The sequence below is a fragment of the Gastrolobium bilobum genome, unplaced genomic scaffold, assembly GCF_033153095.1.
Source record: "Gastrolobium bilobum isolate Gb01-03AN ecotype WA unplaced genomic scaffold, APGP_CSIRO_Gbil_v1 utg548, whole genome shotgun sequence".
Classification (NCBI taxonomy): Eukaryota; Viridiplantae; Streptophyta; class Magnoliopsida; order Fabales; family Fabaceae; genus Gastrolobium; species Gastrolobium bilobum.
The window spans coordinates 176,590-195,113 of NW_026896940.1; the positions used below are offsets into that span (position 1 = coordinate 176,590).

An 18,524-nucleotide genomic window follows, 5' to 3' on the forward strand; every position below is an offset into this window, starting at 1 on the left:
GTGTCCTAACTTATTGATTTTAAAATTAACGTATCATAATATCATATCATTTCGTGTCCCTAGGTGTAGGTGTAGGTGTCGGTGTAACATAGATCTAAACATAATTATATTTTTTTTGGGTACAATAAACATAATTATTTTAGATGACACGTTCTCTAAACAGTTCTCCATAAATTAATTTTTTTTATAATTTTATTATATAATTCCCATAAACATGAGACGTGTCAGGTATAAGATAATGATAGGTGTCACATATATTTGATATTAATCAATCAACCAAAAATTACACGACTTTATCTACTAAAAAAAAAAACACAAAATTTTATATAAAAAAATAAAATTAAAAATTCTCAATCCTTTCCTATTTCTCCACTTCATTTTATTCCTGAGGTTTGATACAACTGCAGACTCGGCCATGACTCTGCAAACATGTTTGATTGAGATTCCATTGTTGTTTGGTTTTCCTTTTCTGAATTTACCTTTGTTTCGTTTGGTCTTCTCACATGTGTCTGTCGGTTCTCTCTATCTAGATTCTTCGCGGTGACATGTTCTCCTGTTTTCCTAACCCTGCCATGTTTTACCACTTCGATTCACGGCACACCCTGAATTTTTCGTTGCTCTAAGTCTCCAATTTTCCCATTTTTCTTTTGTTTTCTATTTCATTTTTCCGCGATCATGGGGTGGTACACAAGGGGAAAGCTCGCTCTTGATGGTTTTCGCAGCTTGGCTTCCAGGGTTTCGCCGCAAAATCATATTTTTCAGCGTAGTTCGAGGATTTTCCAATCTGGGTATTTGGATTCGGCTTCAAAAGGAGCTACCTTTAATGGGTTCTCTTCGTTTTCTTCAATTTCTCAGAGACTAGGCAAAGGGGGTGTTGGGGCTAACAGGAAATTTCACAATCCGTTTCATGTTGGGGCTAGGAGATTTTATTATGTGGATCCTTACAATGTGCAGCATTTCAAGCCAAGAGGACCAAGGCGTTGGTTTCAGAATCCTAGACATGTTTTCGTTGTTGTGATGGTTGGTTCAGGGATTTTGATCACTGTGTATTTTGGGAATTTGGAAACAGTTCCCTACACCAAGCGAACCCATTTGATTCTGTTGTCAAGAGCCATGGAGAGGAGGCTTGGGGAGAATCAGTTTGAGCAATTGAAGGCTTCTTTTAAGGGTAAGATATTGCCTTCTATACACCCTGAAAGTGTGAGGGTGAGGATGATAGCTAAGGATATCATTGATGCATTGCAGAGAGGGTTGAGGAAGGAACAGGTGTGGAGTGATTTGGATTATGCATCAGAGCATACCATGATGGTTGAAGGAGATGGAAGGGAGACACTTAGTGCATTGGCAGGGAATGAAGGGAAGATTGAAGGAAAGTGGAACCGGGAGGATGAGATTCTTGATGACAAGTGGGTTCAACAAAGCAGGAAAAAGGGTCAGGAACGAGGGACACATTCTGCTACCTCTCATTTGGATGGATTGAATTGGGAGGTTTTGGTGGTGAATGAGCCTGTTGTTAATGCCTTCTGCTTACCTGGTGGGAAGATAGTTGTATTCACTGGTTTGTTAGAGCATTTTAGAAGTGATGCAGAGATAGCAACTATTATTGGACATGAGGTATACTTGTGCTTGGATTAACTCCTTGTTTTGGCAGTTAAATATGTGTAGGATATCTAAAACTTACACCTTATAACTTGCTAGTTTATTATTTTGAGCTGCACATATGTAAGTTTATATGGGTTTTCTTGTTGATTAGGTTGGGCATGCTGTGGCTAGACACAGTGCTGAGGGGATTACAAAGAATCTATGGTTTGCTATTCTACAGTTGGTACTTTATCAGTTTGTCATGCCTGATATTGTCAACACAATGTCATCCCTTTTCTTACGGTTACCTTTCTCCAGGAGGTACATTTTGTTCATTATCTCTCATTCTCTCTTTGTAATCATTGATTTCCTTTTTGGTTCTTTAATTTTAGTAGACTCATTTCATGGACACATAATTTTTTTTCATTTCATGTTGAAATATGTTTGAGTGTTGATGCAATGCTACTGCTGTGACTTATTAAAAAAAATTCACTATGCTACGTTTTATGAAGGCATTACACACCAAACCTATATCCAATGCTTAACTTTTAACATCTACATGAGCTAAGGCATAAATGGACTGGAATGCTAACTAGTAACCCAGACTAAGTAGCTTTTTTTTTTTTTTTTTTTTGGTAACATAGAGGGGCAAAGCCCCAGCAGAAAAGGTAAAAAGAAACAGAAACATAGAGGGACTAAGTAGCTTTTTTTTTTTTAGTATAACATTGGGGCAAAACGCCCAAAAGAAAAAACTAAGTAGCTTTAGAAAATGAGCAAGTAATAAACAGATGGTCTGAGCGTTCAGGATAGTTCACATAAATTGTACACATTTTCTGTCATAATTCTTAAATGCATCAATTCCTTATTTGTAACAATGCCATCATGATAAAACCTTGCAGATAAAGAGCAAAACTCTGTTAGTCTTTGTTTTCAAAGAAAACATGTCAATAAATGAAGTATGGGGGGAATCCTTTAGTTTGAAGGTATATTCTTGTAGGAAAATGCCAAAGTCATGTGAAGAGTAGCTGGAACCAACACACACACACACACACACACACACAGATATATATATATATATATATATAAGGCAATGTTAATCTTTTGCAATAGGATTTTTTTTTTATCTTATGTACATAGATCGATACTTGTGCCATTTTTATTTTTTTTCTTTTTTCTATTGGGCCCCACTATAAATTAAGTGTGCAGTTGACAACAAAATTTTGCTGTCACATGAGACTACAATTACCCATACATACATATATATATATATATATAGAGAGAGAGGTAGGATCCTTTGACACCTCATCTGATAGCCGTTAGATCAAAAAAGATCAATGGTGTCACATGCTTACAAATCAGAGTCGTTGATCTTTTTACCGGTGTCAAAGGATCCTACTTCATATATATAACTTTTTTTTGGAGAATGCTGGAATCAAGATTATTATTTTTTTTATTTTTTTTATTTTTTTTGTGGAGATAAGGAAACAAGATATTAATACTAAGTTAGGTAGTTAGGTGGTTAGACCGTTGGACAAAGGCTGTAACCGGAGGATAAGAGGAGTCCTCCTTCTGTATAGAAGCATTTTTTACAGGTCGATTGTTGACTGAGCCTATTACTCAGTGAAAGGGACTTTTCCCTTGTAGGTGCTAAGTCCTTGTACATTTTCTACAAAGCAAAAAAGACAACGCATTATTTTCCCCTCTTTCTCTGTAAACTATATAATTAAATAATCATGTGATTAAATATTGTGACGCAGCAAAGGGACTTTTCCCTTGTAAGTGCTAAGCCCTTGTACATTTTCTACACAGCAATAAAGACAAAGCATTCTTTTTCCCTCTTTCTCCCTTTTTCTCTTTCATCTTTCTTCACTTTTTCTGTGTAAACTCTTACCCGTAAAGCAGAGCTGTATCAGAAGCGAATTACATTGAGTGATAATTTCTATACAGAATTTCTGAACGTGAGATAGACCAAAGTAATTCATTTTAAACTGGGTTTTGGGGTATATGAATGCTTAAATGTTCTTAGATCTGTCTCTGCACTCTAGAATATTGTACAATAAGAATCATATTTTATGTTCTTGTGAAGTAATTTTGATTGAATTCAAACCAAATTTTTGAATTTGCAAAATATTTTGTGAGCATTGTTAGAGGAATATCATATAAAATATAAAAACATTAATGTTCTTTCGCCTAATAGCTTAAGTTTTTAGGTTGAAATTGTTCTTTATGTGGTATCAAAGCCTTTGTAATCATAATACTAAAAAAAAAAGTCTCTATGATTATATGTTCATGAGTTTGATCTTTACCTGCCACTATTCTAATAAGGGAAAACTTAATTTTTCTCTCAATGTGGTTTTGTGATTTATCATTTGACCCCGTGGTTTTAAATTTATCACTAGACCCACTTTGTTGAAATAATATATCATTTAACCCTCTATGGTTTCAAATTTTCACTTAGACCCCTTGTGGTTACAAAATTCTTCACTTAGACTTCTTGTGGTTTAAAAAATAAATATTTAAAATAAATTTTCTCTCCTTTTTATTTTATATCCTCATGTAATGCATTTAGGGTTTAAAAAATATTTCAAGTTATTTATTCTGTAATTAATTTATAAATTATCTTAATTTTTTTTTTATTTTACAAATATATTTTAAATTAAAAATATTATTTAAGATAAATTAAATATGTATTATCAAAATAAGATATTTACTTTCTTTAGATAATTTTATAACGATATCGGGTAAAAAATAGATAAAATAAAATAATATTTGATTTGTATTTATTTTCTTGATTAAAATAAGTGAATTTTTTTATTTTTTTTTATTTTTTAAACCCTAAATGCATTAGGTGAGGATATAAAATAAAAAAAGGGAAATTTATTTTAAATATTTATTTTTTAAAATTTTTATTTTGTAACCACAAGGGGTTTAAGTAAATTTTTTTGAAACCACAAGGTGTCTAAGTGAATATTTGAAACCACGAGGGTTTAAATGATAAATTGTTTAAGCACAATGTGTCTAAGTGATAAGTTTAAAACCACAAGGGGTCAAATGATAAATCACAATATCACAATAGGTGAAAATAAATTTTTTCCTTCTGATAATAAATAATTAAATATTATTGTTCTTACCACATATAGGTGTGATTGTGCATTGTCCATCTTTCAAGTTCAATGAGCTCTCGTATGAGGGTGTGTCAGAGAAATATGATATAAAATATAAAACCATTAACGTGTCTTCACGTAACAGTTTAAAATTTTGAGTTGAAATGATTTTTTACAAGCATGATCTGCATAGTGAGTGTGACTATGTGGTTTGTGAGATGCACATCCTACAATCAAATTATTTAAAGTTTCGTAATCGGTTTAGTTTCTGGTTGGAATGTGGATTGGTCCTAAGTGAGTAGGATATCATTAGACCTGATTTTGTTAGGTTTTCTCTTGGTCTCCTTTTCAATTATCTTTCTGAAATGTTCGTTAATTTGTTCATACTGCTTGTGCTTCCTTTTAGCTTCATAATATTCGACCAGACTTTTTTGTGGTACATTAATATCAATTTCTTAAAATTGTATTGTGACTATCTATCCATGTTTTCACATGGCTCTCGCACTTTCCTTGGGACATGAACTTAAAATACCGTGTGGTATCTGCATTGGTCCCTCTCAATGTTGTCTTTGGAAAATGTTATCTTCGGCGTTGAGTTTATACTTGTATGATTGTGTTCAAGCTGCTTGTGCTTGTACTTCTTGGTAGATTTTTATGTTGTAATGGAAGATTGTTGTAATTGTAGCCCTTGTGTGTAGAGCCGGCAAAACGGGCTTGGCTCGGTGGGCCAACCTGCCCAACTTGCCAAACGGGGCGGGCTCATTTTTTGGCGGGTTGAAGGCGGGCATAGGCAGGCCGAGGCGGGTCAGTGTAAAATAGGCTCGGGCTGACGGGCTAACCCGCCCAACGGGGCGGGGCGGACTGAGTTTTTCAGCCCACTTTCAAAAGAGGGGCGGGGCAGGGCGGGGCGGGCTGACTCATTTTTTGGCAGATTGATGGCGGAGTGTGGCGGGGCAGGCCGCCCACTTTGCCACCTCTACTTGTGTGATACAATGTTAATTTTGGAGGGGTCAATGATGGTAATCTGTGAATGGGAATTTTATTGGGTTACGAATTTTTGTAACTTAATCCAATTTATTCATAATTTTCAGAATGGAAATGGAAGCTGATTACATTGGGCTGCTGTTAATTGCGTCAGCTGGCTATGACCCCCGGGTGGCACCGAGTGTCTACGAGAAGTTGGGAAAAGTCACCGGCGATTCCACCCTTAGGGATTATCTGTCTACACATCCATCTGGAAGAAAGAGAGCAGAATTGCTGGCTCAAGCTAAGATAATGGAAGAAGCACTTACTATATATAGGGACATAAGAGCAGGACGTGGGATTGAAGGATTTCTATAGAACTGCACAACCACCACCTTTACAAACTACAAAACTTGGAAGGAAGAATATATTAATTTTGTCTACGTTTGAAATCAACTTCTGTATTTGTTTCTGTGTTCAATATGTGAATTAATATCCATTAAACTGAGAATACCTCTTCCCTTTTTTCCCAACCCGAAAATGCATAGTGAAGCTCTTATGATTTGTAAAGTGCAGAGAAAAATTAATATGAATAATTCTAGATTGCCATTGCAGGGATGGTTCTCTATAGTTTTATTTATTTATTTTTGGAGGGGGGTGGTTTATTGTAGCATGTGGGCCGGTTTTGACACTCACACTTCTCTTTTCTCTAGCCCTCCTTTTTTCTGATGCCGCAGTGTATTCACCCTTTTAGGCTTGGCCTATGCATCATGAATTTAGGCTTGTATACACCATTTGGATAATTATGATCTTTGACCTTATTGCTGAACTTGTGTGTGTGTAAATGTGATTATTGACAAGTATGAAATCGGTAAAAGAGGCCCCAACTTTGACCATTCTGTTTTTTAAGGCCAAGGTGGAAGAAGCTTACCAAATTATGCGCATTCTAAATTCCTATTGTTTTGCATCTAGCAACAGGATCTAGACTTCACAATTTAAAATCAATTGTGTTAAATATCTCTCACATTACTTAGAACATAGTTGGCTGCCATATTGAACATGTGAGTCCGGGATAGCCCAAGCAAGTATTTGGGCTTACATTTTAAAATAGGGGAGATCAAAAGGGTCATATCTAACCTGGATTAAAGAAAGGGTCCTCAGTAAAGATGGAAGGTTGGAAGAAGAAACTTTTAAGCCCAGGTAGGGAAGGAGGTTTTGATTATAAGACTGACATACAAGCAATACCAACTTATGCTATGTCTATAGCGAGGTTCTCGAAAAATTTTTGCTGGTCAACTTGTTCTTAAACTGCTAAATTCTGGAGGAGGAGGCAAAGGAAAGACAGGGGAATGCCCTGAAAAAAATGTGGGATTTTAATTGTAAAGGGATATTCTTTTTAACTCGTGGACTTTACATATGCTTGCTAAATCCTGCATTCTCAGATACCCCGGAGTGAATGTGCTTGCAATGGAAGGAAAGGCTTTGGGAGTTGTCATTTGTTTATTTCAACTTTCATGTCTGAGTGTAGCAGGTTAATGGGAAAATAGGAATCACCACCAAGCAAGTGGATCAACTGGCAAGCGATTGTTCTACTTAAATAGTGGTTTCGAGTTTGAGTCCTTGATACGTAACTGTATTAAAACTTGGTAGGCAGAATTTTCCCGTCTTTATGATTTTACTCAACTCGACCGAATTAGTTGATTAATTGATGAACCAGTGAAAAAATCTCAAAATAAAAATGAAAATAGAAATCACAAGGATAGGGGGAAGAAAGAGAAGAGACGAAGAGGAGAGATTGTTGGTGTGATACTTCATATCTTTTTCGTTACTACTTTATTCCAATTTATAATAGTTATCTACAATGCGAGAAAATTCAAATGATAGATAAGATAAATACAAGATAACTATTAAACGGATATAATAGATAATCTATAAGATAACTAACTTGAAATTCTATATAAACTAAATCTATCTGATGTTTGAAGCATAGGTTCAATGTTCTATTCAGCTCATCTTGTAGTCCTTAAAGATGTACAGGCACTCGATGATGCGTTTAGGCCGAATGTGGGTCTGGACCACCCTGCATGACTTGCATATTTCCAAACATAAGGTCTTCTTTATATAGATTCATGAAGGATCAAAATACAGTACCTGAGATGGGGGTTTATTTTGCTTTCTACATATTTGATATAATTTTATACGGATGTTTCAATTTCTGAGATAGCATCATTCATCACATTACTCTTGGCCCTTGCTGTCTTTTCGAGACTAGTTTCATTTGAATTAATCAAATCATGGTCTTGTATAACAAGCACTGAACTCTTAATGCCATGATCTGAACAAGTTAAGAGATCTCCAATGGGCCCCAGCTCAGCATACTCGTGACGAGAATCATTTATGTTTGTTACCATGGTTGTTGACCCAAGAAGCTGTTGTCCCTTCCCAACAATTACTAGCTCGTACTCGTTAGCCTTCCCAATTGTTAAAACCTCCTCTGTTATGTTTCTTGTGTCCTTTTCAATGTACTCCACTGTCCCAAGCCATTTTGTTTTGAAGTCGTTTACTGCAACCTCATCCAACTCCTGCTCATGACATTTAAATTTGTCAGAATGGTTTGTCTTTTGGTCATATAGACATTTGTATGTCGTTTCTAGTTTTTGGCTAAAGCAATTAAAAAAAGGGCAACCTCGTACTATATAGTGTTTTGAATTCTCAATACATCACCCACTAAAATTGAAAAACATGACTTATCTAATTGTTACATTTATATCAATTTTATTATTTCTTTATTGTTACTATCACATGAATATCAGTTATTTCCATTCCTAGTAAGGAAGTGCGTAAAAGTAGTGAAAATCTACCGCCTAACATGGATAAAACACACTAATATTAAGAAAAATTTAACTCACCTTAGTGCAATTACTCTAACCATTTATTTCTTTATTGTTAATGTCATACAATTCCCATTTATTTTTAATTTTAGTAAGGAAATATGTAAAGCGCTTTATTAAACTTAGTCATCGACTTGGTCACAGTACTAGATCAATGAATTATTGGTCACTGGTTGAACCCATTGAATCCAATTTATGTAAAGATATAACATAAATATATGTCTAGAAGTAATATGACAACTAAAGTGATGTGGCTTAGTGGTTCTTGATCGGGTCACATGCATGGCCGATTCATTGATCAAGGCTAATACATTAATGATTTGGTTCAACTGGTTGAATAGGTCATGTTGGGCTGGCTTAAATAACATCATAGACAAATCAACTAATATTCTTTGTTGGTTGAATCAATTAAGTTCAAGATTATATAGTTTAAGGGAAAATACCTTCTCTTTTTCCCAATTGTTGTCTGATGTTGATGACTTATGGTTGCCTCTCTTATCCTTACCTTCCTTGCCTGAAGAAGTGAATCTCACAAGATCCAACCTAACTGCTGGATGTTCAGCCATCCTACTACCCAACTCCAAAACCTTACGATCATCTGGTCCTCCAATGAAAATCATGCACACCCTCTTCCCATCAACACCACTACTCTCACCTCGTTCTTCACACCTACCAACCCCACGATTCACAAGCAATGCAACAGAACAATGTGCACGTTGAAGCACTCTCTGATTCACTTCCCTCCATCCATTCCCTATGTCTTCTATATTATTTGCCTCTTCATCTTCCCTTCTCCACCTTTTGTGAAACGGCAATATTATCATTGCCACACCTTTCTTTTCAGCAACATGGCATATGTCCTCGTGCATTGAAGACAACAAAGAGATTGATGTTAATTGGTGTACATTAACTAGACCTACTTGACCAAAAGCTTGAAATGCTGTGGCAATTTGTTCACGTAATGCTCCTCTTTGGAACCTGTAGAATGGAAACCCGTTCTTTCTGCTTCTTTGAACCATTAAGATTGATGATGAGCTATCAGTGAGTTCACTGAGTTGCATCACGTAGAGTTTGAGTTGAGACTCCTTTGTAGCTCGAAGTGATTCTATGAAGTTGATTAGTGAAGGCACGTTGCTAGGTCCATGGATGCATGCAAGGATTCGAAGTTTCTCTTGTAAATCTGTTAGTGGTGGTGGTCTTGGCAATAGAGCATGGCGTGTTAGGGAATTAACTGAACGAGAGGGTTTGTGTATGGCTAAAACCATTGGGGTTGTGATGAAGGTGGTGAAGATAGCCATTAAGACCAGGATTGTGAACATCTCATCGTTAAGAACCTGCTTGGCAATGTAGTGTAGTCAAAATCTCACACAAACACAAGGGAGAAAACAAATACTGTTATTAATGACATGAAATTTTCACACTCCTTGTTTCTAAATGGTTGATCAATAATAAATGAATTTTGGTGAAATCTGAATTGTTAGATATAAAAACAATTCATTAGCTTTTATTTAACAGTTATGGTTTTAGATAGTTGGTTCATACATAATGAAATTCATTAGTTAGCTAGTACTCCTACGAAGATAAGAACTCACACGTTAAAATTGAAGAAGTGGATAAATTGAGAGGGAATATGTTTCTCATGTTGTATCTCATGCAACACACAAAACAGTGGGTAAGATTTATAAGAAGAAGAAAAGATTTATAAAGAGAAGAAAAAAAAAGAAAAAAAAAAGTGATTCTAATTCACTTTTTTAAATGTGCACGAGACATATCATATAACATGAAAGACATGTTATGTAACATAAAAGACATATATCCTTAAATTAAATACACTTAGATTATTGAAGTGTTTTTAATTTAAGTAGGCTTATGTGTGAACTTAAGCAAATTTTTTTGGCTACATATACATTAAGAGTTTGATATTTTATAACTATAAAGGGAATTTATTTTTTGTTGACTTAAATTTTTTAAATAATTAGTTTTAACGTAAATAATATGTATATACCATTTAAAGTTAAACAAGACTGATCAAAGAAAAAGAGTTTTATTGTTTTTGCACAAATAAAGAAAGAGATTTATGTTATTATGTCTGAAAATAAGAGGTATCCCTAAAAGTGACAATCCATTTTTTTAATTGATAAATACGTGTACAATAATCAATTCCAAAACTTTTTGGATTCATCAATTCCAAAACTTTATGCAAAATTATGTAGCATTTCTTAGAATCAATAGACTGAACTAATTGTTACAACGAATATTCCAAAAATTAAAATAAAATAAATATTCCAAAACAGGGGAAAGGAGAAAAAGATAATTGGCGTAGATCTTATTGATTACTTTATGAGATTTTAAATGAAATCAAGATTCCATAAATTGTAAAGTAAAGCATGATGCAAAGAAAACAAAACCCATAGAAATGACAATCATTTTTTAAAACGATACATGCGTGCACAATAGTCATATCCCAAATTTTATGCGAATCTATCTTCTACAAAAACTATGCGAATCTTGTAACGTTTCTTATAACTAATAAACTGAACTAATAGTGTTTAAAGTTAATATTCCAAAAAAAGAGGAAAATGATAAAAAGTAATTAGTGCAGATCTTAGTGATCATTACTTTACGAGAATGCAAATCAATTCGAGATTCCAAAATCATTAGCATAATGTAAAAAGAGAAAAAAAATGAGGCCCTGATTAGATTTCATGGAAATTAATTTGAAAATCTCCTTTTAGTTCCATTGATGGGATTCTATTTTTACTCCAGAATATCAGGAAAGAAGTCAAATTGTTCTTTTACATATATATCTATCTTTCCTCATTCTTAATTAAGTATAATGTTTTATTACCCCTGAGCGTCTGTTTATTACTAGTGATTGAACCTAATCATATATGTTTGCGATGATGCATGCCATCCTTGCAACTGAAGCTGAGATTTTTTTCAAATATATTTTTGGGTGGATGGGGTGAGAAGTTTTAATTGTGAATAAGCCATAATTCACGATTAATTTTATAATCGACTCAAAGAGTTGAAGATTGTGTGAATATCTTGGTCGACTCGCCTCAATTGCTATCAAAGAAGTAATTAGAGTTGATATATATATATATATATATATATATATATATATATATATAAGTATAAGGGAGAGTTATATTTATAAACTTTTTATATACAAACTACATTATGTGCTCTCAGAAATACACTCGGTTAGTAATGTACGTCCGAGAGTATATAATGTTATTTGTAAAAGTTTGTAAACGGATCCTTCCATATATATATATATATATATATATATATATATATATATAAAACTAAGTTTTTTTTTTTTTTTTTTAAAAAAAGAGAATGAAAATGATACCAGGATCGGAAATAATTTCAGAAGCACATTCAAAAGCAATACAGTGAATAACGAAACATCATAATAAGAACAAGTCGTGAATATATACTGCTATCATATCAGCAATTGGCTGATAAGTTCACCACTTTAATTCGGAGCATCTATATATCCATATATATTAATATTAAACTTTAGTCGTAAAGATGAAAATGATTGTCAATGCAACAAAACAGGTTTTGTACTGGAAAAATGAGTTTGTATGTAAAGCGTAAAAATAAGTAGTAAATTAAAATTATAATATACTTCAAGTTAAATCAAGAGTAAATACATTTTTACTTGTATATTTTACAGAAAAATTCATATTTTTTTAAAGAAAAGTTTCTATCTTTCGTATATCCATTAGAAAAACAAAGTACCGTAATATTATTCTTAATAATGAGGATATCATATGTATGTGGATCAGAAAAAATAATGAAACATCTTTTATACAAAACTTCATTGGGTTTGAAGAATGGAAATATATTAATCTCAATTTATTTGTGCTAAAAAATTCTATAATATTTTAATTTTATTAATTGAATATGAGCGGTGAGGATCGAACTCATGACCACTTAATAACGCTGTCTTTAATATTATGTAAGAAATTAATTCAACCCAAAAGTTTAAGCTATTGAACGAGACAACATTAATGATTTTATATATAAATCTAACAAATATTATTACCTCTTTTGGGTGTATAATTTTTACACCATATTATTATTAACAATTAAAATCTTTTGAATTCATTAAATAATGTAACAAATAATCATTAAATAATAATATAAATTACTGAAAAATTCATAACATTAAATTCTTACTATGTTGCTCTGTTTTAAATGAAAGGAGAAGCAAAACTCACCTTCTTTTCTTTGCCAATATTGAGAACTATAAGCTCCACCAACCCTTTGGTGTTCATCAACACTCCAAGTGTTAACGATTCTCTCACTGGTATCATACACATCACTGCCACCACAAACGTTCCCAAAATCTTCCCTGCGCATGCTGTTGATATAACCAACAAAAGAAGCTCCCATTCCACCACACCCTGCAACTTAGCAACATCTGTTTTCAACCCACTTGATGCAAAGTACAAGGGAAGCAACAGAGTTGAAACAAAGTCCTCTGTTCTCCTTGTTACCCTGTTTGCAAATTCACCTCCTTTTGGTATTGTTAGCCCAAAAATGAAGGCCCCAAAAATTGAATGTATCCCTATTAGGTCTGTCACGAACCCTGATAACATTACCCCTGCAAGGGTTAAGCATATATAGGTTTCGTCTAGGACATCGTGTTCACGAGAACATTGACGAGCAATGCGGTGCATCATGGGTCGAATCAGGAACAACATGAAGGCAACAAATGCTACACCTGAAAATAAGAGAGTTAAATGATTTCCAAATATTATTATTGGCTTCATTAAATTATAAGCCTGGTTTTGATACTGCGAATTAAAATTAGCATCAGCGTGGAAGGAAACAAACGCCACATCTATATCTTTAACATATTACTTTGCCCCACAAGTCTTATAGAATTGAAGCATGAACAACATATATCCAAAAACTCATCATACCAAAAGCCTTTATAGGGATTTATTCCGTCTAGCCAAACCCAATATTCGAGCCCATACATAAGGGCCCACGAAAGACTCCATGGCCGAAAGAGGCAGATATCATCTCCCCCTTTTCCCATGCACACTCAGCCATTGTACGTTAATAATGGCTGCAATGCGTTTTGCCCAAACAAGACTAGGCTAAACATTAAATGTCAAACCCACCTATAAATATCCGTTCTCATTCACAAAAACATACAAACTGTTTCATTATTTCTATGAGCTATTACTTTGTTAATTTGGAGAGACATCGTAGCCATTAAACACCTCCCTCACCATTGTTGCACACCTCGTGGAAAGCTCTACGAGGGCCTTAATCTATACCATTGTCACTAAGAGCACCTTAGATTAATACATATCTGGTTCTCTTCATCATCGGACAACTCAAGATCAAAACATAAATATTACATAGGTCCATCACATCAAGAGTCCATTTTATTAAAAAAATAGGGACAATAAAGATGAAACTCTAAACTCTTGGATATAAAAAGCTACAATACCATATAATGCAATAAACATTCCCAAAAGCTTCAATTATTATATGAAGGTACATATATAATTTATATTATATATCTTAACAAGGATTATGTTAGATATATAGGCTTCACCAAACTAGCTATTTACACTTTTGAGAGAGTTAATTTGTGACATGTGACAAGTTATGCTTGCTTTTGTTAGAGTTAATTCGTGACATAGTATTCAAGTGATATATATATAAAGCTTTAATGTTTCTACCGTAAATGTAGATAAGCTATCTATATTTGTTTTCAAAATGAAGTCATTTTGGTTTGAAAAATTAAAAAATTATAATGAAAAAGATTATTATAATCCTGAAATTAATTATAATTATAAAAATACCTTGATTTCTACCTCAAAATAACATCATTTTGAATTCAACGTAAATAAATTATCTAGTAGAAAAAGCGATATAACCCTATATATAATCCTTGCCACTTCTAATAAAACTTAAATTCCAACACAAACTTAGTAGTTGTTCTGGACCCTTCTTGCGGGTCCCTTTGACTTCTAAAAGCAATAAAATAACATATTGATAAGTCTAAGAGATAGGATCCCTTCTCATATCACTCCTACTAAAGTTTTTCACCTACGGTAACCGTTTTTATAAATAAAGCTATATATTTTCTGTTGGTTACTTTCTTAGTTATGATTGTGCACAATGATCTGCCACCCCTTTGCATCTCTTTCATGAATCTTGCGAGTGTACAGATCAAAGATACAATTAATCACCTCCGGTCATACATTTCCTATTCTCACGGATCAGTAGTCATCGCTGTACCTTTACATAATCACTTAAGCTTTTAGTTAATTAGTTAATTACTAAACTCTGTTCTCAAAGCCGAGTTCTAATAACAAACGCCAAACCTGAAAAAAGCACCCAGATGGATGTGAGAACGCTGTTTTTGTGTCCACCACCGGTCAAAGCCACCGCGAGGGCAAGCAACACCCATGCAGCCACGTCGTTGAAGGCTGCAGCCGCCATGGCAGTTTCTCCCACTTGTGTTGTCAAGAGCTTGAGCTCCGCTAAGATGCGCGCGAGCACAGGGAAGGCAGTGATGGAGAGAGAAACACCCAAGAAAATGAAGCGCTGAAGGAAACCAACCTTGTGGTTTTCAAAGTGGATAACTTTGGGGAGCAAGAAGGTGACTCCAACGGCAAAGAGGAACGGAAGGGATATTCCGGCCACCGCGATGTTGAAAGCTCGCTTGCCGCTCCGGCGAATGGTTCGAAGGTCGAGCTCGAGACCCACTAGAAAAAGATAGAAAAGGAGGCCAATGCTTGCTACTGATTCCAGTATGGGAGTGCTCCATGAAGGGAACACTATGTGCATGAAACTTTTGTTACGACCAATAACAGAAGGTCCTAGCACAATTCCACCCTGCCATAATAATTAAACATATGTGATGTTAGAAAATGTGTAACAAAAGTGAATGAAAGTGGTAATTAATGATTTTAGAGCAATCTTATAATATTTTTCAGCTTTCACCTATGTTGTTAGGTAGCGGAAGAAAAATGCTCCTTATAAGAGCTATTATAACAAATATGCCAATTATTATGTGTTTTTTTATATTTATTATTAATTTGTAACGTTTAGCATTTTTCTATGATTTTAACTTACGATTATCTCGGCGACAACTTTGGGTTGACGAAGAGGTTTGAGGAAGAAAGCGAGGGTGCGGCTCACGAGGATGACAAGGATGGTTTGAATGATTAACAAGGGAAGAGCGTGGTTCAGAGGATTATCACCTTGCCATGCTCCATCCGAAGATGTTCTGATGTTGCTCGTATTGAGCGTGGTCATGGTTAAAAAGAGTGTTGTTTGTTGTTTGGGAATGAAAACAGAATTGACTATGTTGAAAACTTTGTGTGTGATGAACTGTTAGAGGAACAGGGATTTTATAGAGGAAGAGTGGAGAGAATTAGGGTATTTATTTATTTTTAATTTTTTTGAATAAAACACACTTATCTTCCCTGGGAAGCCTGTTTTAGCCAGAAACGGGTTAATTTTGGAAAAAAGAATTTTCTACATTCACAAGAATTTAAACTCATATACCACTTGAACTAACCCCAAAGGGAATTGGGGTCTTTTTTTCTTACTTAAGAGAATATTTTCTATGTTTAATTTTTTTTTTAATAGAACCTGTTTTTAATTTTTTTACTAATAATTAAAGGGAAAAGTATTTCTCCGGTCACTGGAGATAAAGTTATCTACAATGAGCTCAAAACGACTTCGTTTTGGGATTATAAGATTAAAAAATTATAATTATAAAGATTAATATAACCCTGTAATATATTAAAATTATAAAAATATCTTAATTTTCTTCTCAAAACGACATAGTTTTGAATTTATTGGAGATAACTTATTTTCATTTACCGAAGATATTATTTACCCATAATTAAAAATAAAGTAAAGACAAAAAACAATATGACATTTTTAGAAAGCAAAGGATAGAATCAAATTCTTAAGTGGTTGGAAGGCTGGTGCGAGAAATAGGGCGCATAATGCAGACATGTACGAATAGTTAGTGGTATCAATTCGACCAATAGTGGATCGAGTATGGTTTAAATTGACAAATTGTTGACCTAGTTTTGCTTGCTAAGGACAATTTCAGTTGTCTCTCATTGATTTGCATTTTCTTTATTTATTTATACAATTAAATTATAACAATTTAACTCTTCTAAAGTGAGCATATGTACTTTAAAAAGAAAAGTACAGAGTTATAACCATATTAATTAAAAAAAATGTACGATTAAGATTGTGTTGAAATTCACACATATAACAATTTTTTAAAATAATTATAAATATATTAAAATCTTCCTTTTCGATTTTTTAATTATGGTAATAAATTTTACACTTTTTTTTTTTTTTGAAAATATTCCAATCGGTTCATTGCTTCGCAATTAATCCGATTCGGGGCGGGTCCAGAATTAAAGCTTTAAACTCCTCCCAAAGGTGGTACTAGAGAGATTGGAACACATGCTCTCACCCCCACCTGCTTAGCTCCCATGCGTCAACTGGACTACAACTATTTGGTTACACTTTCTTTTTTAAAATGCATCTCCAACCTTAAAAGAGTTAAATTTATACTATAATTTTTTTTTATTAATGTAGATTTAATCCGATCCGAATTCCTTCTAATTTTAGAACTCGAATTGGAAAACAAACTCCATTCTATTTGAATTAATAATTATTGATGTAAAAATATTAATTTTTAATAATTTATTTATTATCTTATATAGAAAATTTAATTTGTATTCAAATAAATAAATTTTTATTTTAAAATAACATATAAATAAATTTAAAAATTAATAATTATAGTAATTATTTAGGATATTATGATATTATGTACATAGTCAGCTTTAGATTTGGTTAAATTAAAGAAGACAAGCCAAATAAAGCGAATAAAGAAAGAGGAAACGGGGCCTTAGCACCACTCTAAACTCCTCTCCCCATAATTATGGTGTATCATTGGGTTAATATCAACCTCAAGGGAAAAGTGTGCACCGATCAAATTGGTGGAGAATCAGACAAATCATCACACAGAGAAATGTGAGCATCACTAATTAGTGGAGAGTGGAGAATAATCCAGTGCAACCTTGACAGCAACTTGTTAAGGATAAAATAACATGAATTGGAATTGGAAGATTTATTTATTTATACTTTCTTAAGTGTAAGATGCATAAAGTGCGCACTAAATTATTTTTAACGGAATCATTATATTCAATTTCTGCCAAGGATAATGCTATTTCAACATTACATGTTTGCATCTCTCCATATATATGTAGGAAAAAGTGTATATGATTTTAATGGATGTAAAATTGTATTATTTTAAATGAGAGAAAGAAATAGATTATGCGAGGGAGAGAGTGGACAAAAAAAAAAAAAAGATATGGGTCACACCTCTTTGTGAGAGTGAAATGACACAACTTGTGTCATTTAAAAGGACAAATATTTATAAATTTAGTTTACCAAAAAAAAAAGAACAAACATATTTTCCATATATGTATATGTAGAGGTGGCAAAACGGGTTCGACATACCCTGCCGGCCCGCCAAATGAGACGGAACGAGCTGAGTTTTTTAAGCTTGCTCGGTCTGAATTTTTTTTAGTGTAAAATATTATTGACTCCGCGGACTGAGTTTTCTAACCCATCTTCAAAGTACTCCATCCACTTTAGCACCTCTATGTATGTGTCTGGTCAATTAGGGGTGTAAGGCCTATTACGTGCCTATATGAGGTGAGGTCGATCCTCGCCTAAATAATGAAACAAAGCATAACCGTGATTAGAAAAAACCTATTTAACAAATATAGCATAAAAATCTTATGGACGACCTGTTTAATGCCCCTTTTTTTTTTTTACATTTTCTTCTCCTTATAAATAGAAGTAAGGTCAAATAGGTTTTTATAAAAGTTCTTATAATAAAAATAATTTTTTTATAATAAAGAAAAAAAGTTAAAAGCTTATAGGAAAAGTTTTTTTTTTT

General features: G+C 33.5%; 2 protein-coding genes across 3 annotated transcripts; one reads left to right on the forward strand and one right to left on the reverse strand.

The window, feature by feature from the left end:
- The first annotated feature begins 383 nt into the window (after positions 1-383).
- Positions 384-6,435, forward strand: LOC133302876 (mitochondrial metalloendopeptidase OMA1). Its single transcript, XM_061502692.1, has 3 exons — positions 384-1,614; positions 1,754-1,902; positions 5,777-6,435. The coding sequence occupies exons 1-3, from the start codon at positions 676-678 to the stop codon at positions 6,024-6,026; spliced, it is 1,338 nt and encodes a 445-aa protein (XP_061358676.1). The 5' UTR covers positions 384-675; the 3' UTR covers positions 6,027-6,435.
- Positions 6,436-7,539: 1,104 nt separating this feature from the next.
- LOC133302875 (cation/H(+) antiporter 20-like) lies at positions 7,540-15,879 on the reverse strand. 2 transcript variants are annotated; one of them, XM_061502690.1, is made up of 5 exons: positions 15,659-15,879; positions 14,905-15,418; positions 12,775-13,280; positions 8,983-9,873; positions 7,540-8,230 (listed from the first exon to the last, which is right to left on the reverse strand). In XM_061502690.1, exons 1-5 carry the CDS (start codon positions 15,839-15,841, stop codon positions 7,844-7,846), a joined length of 2,481 nt encoding a protein of 826 aa, XP_061358674.1. In that variant the 5' UTR covers positions 15,842-15,879; the 3' UTR covers positions 7,540-7,843. The 2 variants fall into 2 exon arrangements, with proteins under 2 accessions (XP_061358674.1, XP_061358675.1); XM_061502691.1 differs by having other exon boundaries at positions 15,787-15,875.
- Between the last annotated feature and the right edge of the window lie 2,645 nt (positions 15,880-18,524).